At 56.1% G+C, this 10,113-nt stretch overlaps 1 protein-coding gene across 1 annotated transcript; it reads right to left on the bottom strand.

Moving 5' to 3' along the window:
* Positions 1-2,274: 2,274 nt before the first annotated feature.
* Positions 2,275-6,273, bottom strand: LOC129125074 (serine/threonine-protein kinase pim-1-like). Its single transcript, XM_077192545.1, has 4 exons — positions 6,225-6,273; positions 3,029-3,135; positions 2,859-2,909; positions 2,275-2,655 (listed from the first exon to the last, which is right to left on the bottom strand). The coding sequence occupies exons 1-4, from the start codon at positions 6,271-6,273 to the stop codon at positions 2,275-2,277; spliced, it is 588 nt and encodes a 195-aa protein (XP_077048660.1).
* Positions 6,274-10,113: the final 3,840 nt, after the last annotated feature.

Genomic DNA, 10,113 nt, shown 5'->3' on the forward strand with positions numbered 1-10,113 from the left:
CAAGGCCACTGCCCATCCACGCCACAGCTGCTCCCAAGCACTTCCCCATCTGCACTGGACCACCTGGAATGCTTCCTCTGGAAAAACAAACAACACATTCTTGAAAAGAGATTAGAGACAAAAAGGGAAAACAAGAAAAACAGGAAAAAATCTTATCTCTGTCAGGGCCTTGAGGAAGGCCCAACTCCTACATGGTAGGGAAAAACCCAGCCATGGCTGAGGGAAGCCCACACTTTCTCACTTCCACCCTGCACTGCCCCCCAAAATCACGGTGATCCCAAAGCAAACAAGGGCAGTGCAGCAGCCCAGCCCTTCCTTGCCTGCAGAGCAAAGCAGCCCCTGCACAGCTTCTGGAGTCCCACCTCTGCTCCCACCATGGGGCTTTGCTTGTGTCGGGCTGGCTGCCCCAGCCCCAGCCCCAGCCCAGGCCACGGTGGCTGCTGGGGGCTGTTGGCAGGGCCAGGAACCCACTCCCATTTCATACCCAGCCCAGCCCATGCCCCAGCCCTGCCAAAAGCAGCTGGGCAGCGACTGAAGAATGAGTTGCATCTGCCCCAGCAGAGGGGGAACCTTTGCTTCCCAGCCAGGCTGGGCCATGCCCAAATCTGGCAGCATTTCCCCGGGTGGGGACTCACCTGCAAATTCCCTGTGGAGTCTGGCTTTGAAGAAGGTGCCAGAATCAAAGTCCATCACCTTCAGCCTCCAGTGGCCAGGCTGAGGAAGAGCTTCTCATCCTTGGTGCCATCCTGGCTGTCTCCAGCAGCAGCAGCAGCAGCAGCAGCAGCAGCAGCAGCAGCAGCAGCATCCCCACCCGGTACAGCTTCTCCAGGGGCTCCTGCTCCTTCCCTGGGGGCAGACCAGGCTCTCAGGGCTCTGCCCAGGGCCCCAGCTGTCAGGGAACCAGCACAAGCAAAACCAGCTTGGATGGCGGCCACCAGTGCTGGGCAGAGCAGCTCAGCTGCAGCACAAGGGCTGCGTGTGCCCATCCCATGACCCTGTGCAGTGACACAGGCAGCACAAAAAGGTCTGGGTTCCTTTGCTTCTGATTGCCAAGGCATGTGTGGAGCTGCAACTTACCAGGGCCCTGCATCAAAGTGTGCCTGTGGCTCTCTCCCTTCTTCTATGGCCAAGGAATATCCTGCACCCAAGGATCAGAGAACAGGTCTTCTAATGTGGGTCTGTCCAAGTAGTTCACGGATAAACACCACCTGATCAGATCTTTGCACTCTGGGCAGAGAAAGCAGAAACTGCCCGTCAGCCAGAGAAGGCTCCTGTCTGCTTTGCCCCACTATTCCCATGGCCAGGCCTTGCTGGATGCGCTCAGGGCTGGGCCTAAACTTTCCCATCAATTCCCTGTTTTGGAGGAGAGCAGGACATGTGCCACCTCCTCAGCAGCTGCCAGAGCGGGATGCTCACGAGCCCGCTGCTGGCTCCCAGCACTGGGATTCCCCCCGTGCCCAGAGAAGAGGATCCACCTTGAGAGAGCCCTTGTGGCAGCGGGAGCTGGCCCCAGCTGAGGTTCTGGCCCCTCCTGAAAGGGTGCTCCCCGCAGACCATCTGGTGCAGCAGGATGCCCAGGGACCAGATCGTTGCTGCCTCGCCATGGTACCAGCCAAAGTGGGTCCATTCCGGGGGGCTGTAGGATGGTGTTCCTATGGAATACAGATGGAGTTCAGCAGGGGGATGCTGCTGCTCCCAGAGCCTGGCCCCAGCATCCCTGGGCCTGCGGGGGCTGCATCAGTGGCACACAGGGTGCCCTCTCGCCAGCACCTGGGACTTGTGCACAAACTAAGGCTTGGAAAAGAAGCCACTGGTGTCAGAAGAGGGCAGAGGAAGCCCCAGCTAAGCCTGACCATGACATGCAAAGGAAAAGCCCTCTGTGCTGGGGAAAACATGCCCTTATCGTCCCTGTCTGCATTGCCCCAAAAATATTAGGAAGCCAAGGCAAACAGGGCGAGTGGAGCAGTGCAAGCCCTTCCTCTCGCCTGCACACCAAACTGGCTGGGGCACAGGTTCTGCCCCCCTCTCTGCTACCCCCACCCACGGGGGTTTTGGTCGGGCTGGCTGCCCCAGCCCAGCCCCAGTCCTGGGCAGAGTGGCTGGCAAAGGCTGCCAGCAGGGCTGGAAGATGGCTCCCCACCCAGCCCCGCTCTAAAGCAACTCAGCTGAAGACTCAGTCCCCTGACTGGCAGCAAAAGGGAGAATCCCCGCTGCCACAGCCAGCTTGGGCTGGGAGATGTTGGGCCATGAGATCCCGGCACCAGGAGTACACCCTTACGTGGGCTCACCTGAAAAGTGGGTGTAGGCTGTCTCTTGCAGGTAGGTGCCACAGCCAAAGTCAATCAGTTTGGCCTGCCCGGTGGCCAGGTCAAGCACGATGTTCCCTGGCTTGATGTCGCGGTGCAGGACCCCGCAGCTGGTGCAGTGCCGCACGGCCTCCAGCACCTGGCGGAACAGCTCCCGCGCCACCTCCTCGGGCACGAACCGGCATGCCCGAATGACACGATGCAGGTCCTGACACCGCTCTGGCCGCTCCATCACCATCACGATGTCGTTGGGGAGCTCAAGCCACTCCAGGAGCTGCACCACGCCGGGGAAGCCAGTGGACACCTTGGCCTGCAGCACGATCTCCAGCGGGGCCCTGCTGCCGTCGGGCTGCGGGAGGAGCACGATGCCCTCAGTGGGGCCGATGCCGTGCCAGGCCTGGGGAAGCCCTGAGCCAGCCCGGGATGCTCTGCGCCCTGCGCTGCGCCCACGCCCGCTCCCCCTCGAGGCGTCCTGGCGGCTTCCACCGTGCCGGGCCTCGGCTCATCCCCGCCCGGCAGCCCCGGCTCCTGCCGCTGGCCCCGCTCACTCACCAGCTCGCCCCAGTGCCGGACGCGGTTCCGTGGCACCCTCTTGATGGCCACCTGCAAGCCAAGGACAGCAGCGGCCTCAGCTCGCCGCCCGCCCTGCCCAGCCCCATCCTCCTCCTCCTCCTCCTCCTCCGCCCCCTCCTCCTGCGCCCGCCGCCGGCCCCGCCGCTCACCGGGGCGCCGTCCGAGAGCCGCGTGGCCGCGAAGACGCTGCCGAATCCTCCGCGCCCCAGCAGCGAACCCAGGCGGTAGCGCTCCTGCAGGGCCTCGTGCGCCGTCCCTGCGGGCGGGACGCGGCTGTCAGCGCTCGGCCCGGGGCCAGCAACGGCCCCCGAGCGCCCCTCAGCCGCCCCGGGCCGGCCATGCCCAGGCCTTCGCTCCTCGCAACGCGGCACGGGAGGCTCGGGGCCGGCGGCCGCGCTGCCGAGCGGCGGAGCTCGGGCCGGAGAAGCCGCAGCGGAGGCGGCGGCAGCGGCCGCGCCGCCTGTGTCCTCCGCGGGCCCCGGCAGGAGCTGGGGCCGGGGCCGGGCTCGGGGCTGGAGCCTGCCTCGGGGCCGGGGCCGGGCTCGGGCCAGGCGGAGGCAAAGGGCGGCGATGCCGCCCCCGCACACGGCACTGATGCCCGCCCAGCAGCGCCACCGCCAGTAGGGCCAGAGCCGGGCGGAGGCGAGACCGCGGCGGGACGGGCGGGGCCGGGCACGGGGCAGCCCCGCCCGGGGCCGGGGGCGGGCCGGGGGCATGGCCCGGCCCGGCAGGGGGAGAGGGAGGCGGGGACACGAGAGGGAGGCGGGGAGAGGAGAGGGACGCCGGGCAAGGGACCCCGGGAGAAGGGTGCCCGACGGCGGGAAAGGGAGACTCAGAGACAGAAAGAGAGAAAGACCAAGAAAGAGAGACAGAAAAAGAAAGATAGAAAGAGAAAGATCGTTATAGATTATCTGGTTTTCTGCTTTTGCCGCTGTTGCCGCCGCTGCTGCTGCCGCCGCTGCCGCCGCTGCAACTGAAGCACCGGGGCCGTTCGTCCCCGTGTCCGTTCCCCGCTCGCCCCACGAGCCCCACGTTCGAGCCCCGCGCGCCCCGGGCACAGCCCCTGAGTCCGTCCAAACACGGGAACTTTGCAGCCTTGAGCCCAGGTGCAGAGCCCTGACTCCTGCACACTGGCACAGCAATCCCCTCGCTTGCTGCTCTGCATTGGCCTGGCTGAGGGGCAAACACTGGCGGGACACCTTCCCTTGGGCTAGGATTCCTACCTGAGCCCAACACTGCACTTACATCTCCAGTGTTGCCTTCCAGTAAAAACAGGGGAAGGAAAACTCAGTGTGCCTCATGGTATTTTAGAGTGTCTAAAAATCACTAAGCCACTGATCTTAGAGGTGCAGTGCATCTGGAATTACTGGGATGGAGAAGTAGTGCAACATGGAAAAGGGGAGTATAGAAATAAATAAAGGAAAACATCTTGGATTCTTTCTTTCATTTACATTTCCCTTCTGGAAAGCTGTTTCAGTTTTCCAGGAATCTTCTCCTGTTTGCTCTTCCCAAGAATCTCTCCTGGAGAACAAGGTCAAGCTTCTGTCCCAAGATTTGCCACCAGCTGCAGCTTCTCTTGGCTTTCCACACTGCACAGTGTCTGCAGCAGGACTTTTGCAGCAAAGCAGGACAACTGTTTGGAGCACTTTACATGTCCTTTCTTTTCCTGGTGGGCTGGGGTGTTGTGCCACTGGTGAAGTTTCCATTGTGACTGTTTGTGCTGGTTTAGGGCAAATTTACGGAGGAAGCCTCCAAAAGGGGTCCGTCTAGAAATCAAGTTCCAGTGGCCTCTCCCCCTACTAGTTCAGAAAAAGACTTCCCTTGGGAAAAGTAATAAAACCCCAGTTTATTTATCAAGTAAAATATTCCCAAGCATGAAAAATGAATAATATTAAATAAAACCTCTGACAGTGCTGAAGGGATGGCAAATTCAGAAAATCCTTTTTGTGGTTGTATTTGGCTCACTCGGTCTCTTCTAAATCCCTCTGGTGCTGGAATGCAGCGTCCCAGACCTTGGTGGGCCACAGGTGTGAGCTGCAGGTGTTTTTCTGGGTTTTCAGTCCAGAGCAGGTTTAAACAGTTCCAAGAAAAAGGAAAGTCCCAGTCCCAGGAACTTCTCTGCCTAAGCTAGCTAAAACCAAATTGCTGGACCTGGGCTGTGAAGGCACTGGGAAATTTCCAAATCTGGGCACTGTCAGTCCCAGCAAACACCAGATCTGGATGGTGCTGGAGCCAGAACCTGGAAATTTCCAACTTTTGGCTTTCTGTGTTAGCAAATCACTGCACTTGGGCTGTGCTGGCACCAGGAAGTTTTCAGATCTGGGTGCTGGCGCTGCCAGCAAACACCAGATCTGGGTGGTGTCGTTGGCAGTGACAGAAATCTGCCAGATTTGGGCTCTGCTGGCACCGGGAAATTTCCAAATCTGGGTACTGGCGCAGCAAACACAAGATGTGGGCAGTGCCAGAGCCAGTAGCAGAAAGTGGCCGGGTTTTGGAATTCTGTGCCAGCAAATTGCTGCTCCTGGGCTGTGTCAGAATAGGGAAATTTCCAGCTCTGGGCACTGGCGGTGCCAGCAAACACCAGTGAAACCTTCTGGTCCTCGTCCGGACCATTGGCCAGTGGTTTCCCTGAGAACCAGCTCTGGCCACTTTACAGACAGAGACTGCTTTCATCTGCTTGTCTGGAAACAGAACTTTAATGCAGGCAAACACAACAAACAGGACGGTGTGCACAGTACGCAGAGCAAAGCAGAAAAAAGCCTGGGCCCAGGGTCCAGCAGGGATATTTATCCATTTATATATGGGGAGGGGTTAAGGTGGGATCTGAGGGAAGGATCCAAGAGGAAGGAAGGATTATGAATATTACAATTTTTGCAGTAAAATGTAACCAATGGTAGCAAAGAGAACTCAGAACTTTCTAGTAACAATCTGCATAACTGAACAAGAGGATTATGGGCAGGAGCTCCTGCTGACCCCAACTAAAGAGGGTTTTCCCACAGCCTTAAGCCAAGGTCTCCCTCTTCTTTTAAACCAACCCCAACACACCAGATCTGGGAGGTGCCGGGTTTTGGCTTTCTTTGCCAGACAATTGCTGCATTTGGGCTGTGCTGGCACAGGGAAATTGCCAGATCTGGGCACTGGCAGTGCCAGCTCACTGCAGATCTGGGTGGTGCCAGTGCTGACACCAGAAAATTGCCGGGTTTTGTCTTTCTGTGCCAGCAAACTGCTGGACTTGGGCTGTGCTGCCACTGGGAAACTGCTGGATCTGAGCACTGGCAGTGCCAGCAAACACCAGATCTGGGTGGGGCCTGCACCAGGTGTTTGCAAGGTTTTGGCTTTCTTTACCAGAAAATTCCTCGACTCGGGCTGTGCCGGCACCGGGAAATTCCCGCATCTGGGCACTGGTGGTGCCAGCAAACACCGGATCTTGGCATTGCCAATGACGGTAGCAGGGAATTGCCAGATTTTGGCTTTCTTTGCCAGAAAATTGCTGGACTTGGCTCTGCCAGAACGGGGAAATATCCAGATGTGAGCACTGGCAGTGGCAGCAAACACCAGGTCTGGGCGCCTGTATTGGCATCAGGAAATTGCTGGATTTTGGTTTTCGGTGCCAGCAAATTGCTGGACTTGGGCTGTGCCAGCACTGGGAAATTTCCGGATCTGGGCACTTGTGCAGCAGGCACCAGATCTGGGTGGTGTGTTGTAGTGTGTTTTCATACATTGTAATACTTTGTGATAGTTTAGGTTTTGAATCCCCATATTTTTCCCAAATGGTTCATCCCAGATGGTACCCCCCTCCCTTTCCCTGTGTAATCCTTTGCCCTTGCTGAGATCATCCCCAAATCCCCACCCTGGCTCTCTGTCAATCACTCAGCATCCCATCCCCTCCCTCTAGAAGCTTCGGTCCAGGATGTCGAGTGATCAGCCAGAGGCCAGGGCTCAGCCCCCCAAGCCTTGCCCCATACGCTGTCCTAAATGTCCATCCCCCAGTACCCATCCCTTAGGGTCACTTCTTGGTTAGTCAAATGTTCTCTACTTTGGCTTTCCACCTCCCTTTAAATGTAACCTTGGCACATCTCCCGGGCTCTCGGCAGGAGGCCCCTGAGGTGTAGGGGCTCCTTTGGGACACCTGGAATGAAACCTTGGATTAACCCCTGCTAAGAGTCGGCCCTTTCTCTTCTACCGCTGTCTCTGGTGTCTCTTGTGCTGCAAAGGCGGCCAGCCCAGGTGCCCTCAGTACCCTCGGGGCACAGAGAGTGTCTCCCCGCTGTCGGCCGTGTCGGGGCTGCCCCCGGTGTCTGCCGACTCGGGACTGGCCCAGGGTTCCTGAGAGGCTCCCAGAGAGACAGAGACAGTGGTGCTGGTGGCAGCACCAGGAAGCTGCTGGGTTTTGGCTTTCTTTGCCAGAAAATGGCTGCATTTGGGTTGTGCCAGCACTGGGAAATTGCCAGATGTGACCTTTCTGTGCCAGCAAACTGCTGGAATTATGCTGTGCAGGCATCTGAAAAATTCCGGATCTGGGCACTGGCGGTGTCAGCACACACGAGATCGGAGTAGTGTAGGCACCAGGTATTTGCCTGGTTTTGGTTTTCTTTGCCAGCCAATTGCTGGACTTGGGATGTGGTGGCACAGGGAAATGTTCAGATCTGGGCATGGGTGGTGCCATCAAACACCAGGTCTGGGTGGTGACAGTCTTGGCACCAGGAAATTGCTGCGTTTTGTCTTCTTTTTCCAAAAAACTGCTGCACTTGGGCTGTGTTGGAACCGAGTATGTCCAGACTGGGGTACGGGCGGTGGCAGCAAACACCAGATCTTGGCATTGCCAGTGTCAGCAGTGGGAAATTGCCAGATTTTGGCTTTCTTTACCAGAAAATTGCTGGACTTGGCTCTGCCAGAACAAGGGAATTTCCAGATCTGGGCACTGGAGGTGGCAGCAAACACCAGATCTGGGCAGTGCCAGACCCAGTAATGTTGGAAATGAATTTGTAGAGAATTTTTAAGGTTTGATAGAAGGTTTCTATAGTATGTATGCAAGTGTCACAATCCATCCTTACGAAAGGGTTTTTTGATGGTTTGTGGGTTGATCTCAGAGTGCAAAAAACACCGGCACGGTACAGGGGGCTGCAGTGATAATCAAAAGAAATGTACCTTTATTGAATAACCACAAGAAAATGCATTGGGGAGGAATTGGGGAAAAGGGAAAAAGAGGGAGGAAGAGAAAGGAAGGTATAGAGCTACCAAACGTAGAAAAGGCACAGTCCTTTGATGTCCAGCCAATGGAGTTCACCAGGTCACGTCTGGGGAGATCTCAGGGTTGCAGTTCATCCAAACTCTGATTATACTCTTTTTGTTGATGGGGGAAGGGGTAAAACATGAAACTGAATCAAAGGTAATCTATTGTATTTTTGGGGGAAAAAATGGTATTTAGAGAAGGGTACACACAGTCCATGTTCTCTGCAGTGGGTGAGAGCCATTGTCTTCTTGGTCCACTGCTCGCACCTGCAACATCCATCTTGCTTTGGTTAGCTTGCCTCCCCCACACACCTCCCCCAGGTTAGGGGTCTCAGTGCCAGTCCTTGGAAAGAGTGTGGGGGGGCCTTTTCACATAGGGATTTCATGTCTCGGTCTTTGATGGAGAGGCCTTGTACATCTCAGTCTGTCTGTCACGGCCGTTGTAAGACAAGTGAGGGGTCTTCTGTGGGGGACCACCCAAAACTCAGGAGAAGTCCAGCCAGGCCGAGAGGTGGGACAACTTCCAAGGCTATTGTTGCAAAAAGGCAAGGGGCCCCCTTCTTCCTTTCATTGGGTTCAGTGTAGCATACAGCAAACACACCTGTGAACAATAGCTTAGCAATGCCAGCAGCTGTGCTCAGGTCTCGGGGCCCATGGCATGTAACTTTCTCCACCAGGGCCAGTAACTTCAGACAAGGGGCTTTTCTTCAGTGGTCCCCAATGACGATCGTGAGGCAGATGAGAGAAACTTTGGACAGAGTCTCACACATACATTACATGGATGACGTACTAATCTGTGCTTCCACCAAGTCTTACTCAGACGCAGAACTTTCCAAAACTGTCGCAGCTGTCAAAAGTGCGGGGTTTCAGATAGCTCAGGAAAAAATCCAGCTATGGAGCCCATGGAAGTACCTCGGGTTTTTAATCACAGGAAGGACCATCGTGCCTCAAACTCTGTCCATCAACGAGCACCCCCAGACATTAAGAGACACGCAACAGCTGTGCGGAGTCATCACGTGGATCCGACCTCTCCTGGGCCTCACCACAGAAGAACTGGCACCGCTCTTCGACCTTCTACGAGGAGACGGCGACCTGGCTTCCCCACGCTCGCTAACGCCAGAAGCCTGGGAGGCTTTGGAGAGAGTCGCCAGCGCCATCAAACACCGCCAGGCGCATCGGACAGAGCGGTCCCTTCCCCTCAGCCTCGGTATTTTTGGTAAGTGCCCAAACTTCCATGTGCTGCTCTTTCAGTGGGATGATACTTCAAAAACCCCACTCATCATCATCATCGAGTGGCTTTTTCTGCTGCACCAACCACATCAAACATTTACCACCCCACCAGAACTTGTAGCCAAACTTATTATTAAAGGCCGGCATTGCCTCAGGACTCTCGCAGCTTGTGATCCGGTGTGCATTTACCTCCCTTATACTTTGGAACCATTGGATTCTCTACTACAAACAAATGAACATCTGCAAATTTCATTCAACAGCTATCCCAGAAAAATTTCAAGTCATTATCCTGAACACAGACTTTTTAAAGATTCACTGCATTTGGCCCCAAAATCAGATAAAAGTAAAACTCCACTCAAAAACTCTATCACGGTGTTCACTGACGGTTCAGGCAAATCTCACCAGTCAGTGTTCACCTGGAGGGACCCGGACACCCAGAAGTGGGAGTCTGATATCCAGGTTGTTGAAGGTTCCCCCCAGACTGCAGAACTTGCTGCAGCTGTGAGGGCGTTTCGAACATTCCAACAACCCTTCAATTCAGTCACAGATTCTGCATATGTCACCGGGATAGCAGAGCGGGCAGAGCGTGCCCTGATCAAGGAAGTCCAAAATAAAAAATTCTACAGCTTGCTCTCTGAATTAATTTGGTTCATCTCCCACAGAGAGCAACCTTATCACGTTCTGCACGTCCGGTTGCACACAGAGCTGCCAAGATACATCACTGAGGGCAAGCGGAGAGCAGACTTGTTAGTAATGGCAGCAAGTGCCACCC

This window comes from Agelaius phoeniceus, chromosome 34, assembly GCF_051311805.1.
Source record: "Agelaius phoeniceus isolate bAgePho1 chromosome 34, bAgePho1.hap1, whole genome shotgun sequence".
Taxonomy (NCBI): domain Eukaryota; kingdom Metazoa; phylum Chordata; class Aves; order Passeriformes; family Icteridae; genus Agelaius; species Agelaius phoeniceus.

Bases quoted from the DNA above. Each gene is read 5' to 3' on its own strand.
- LOC129125074 (XM_077192545.1), bottom strand. From the start codon at position 6,273: ATGCGGGAATTTCCCGGTGCCGGCACAGCCCGAGTCGAGGAATTTTCT. The intron at 3,136-6,224 runs GTAAAGAAAGCC...TCCCGCCCGCAG, and splicing joins CCGAGTCGAGGAATTTTCTG to GGACGGCGCACGAGGCCCTG. The intron at 2,910-3,028 runs GTGAGCGGCGGG...CTTGGCTTGCAG, and splicing joins GGCTCTCGGACGGCGCCCCG to GTGGCCATCAAGAGGGTGCC.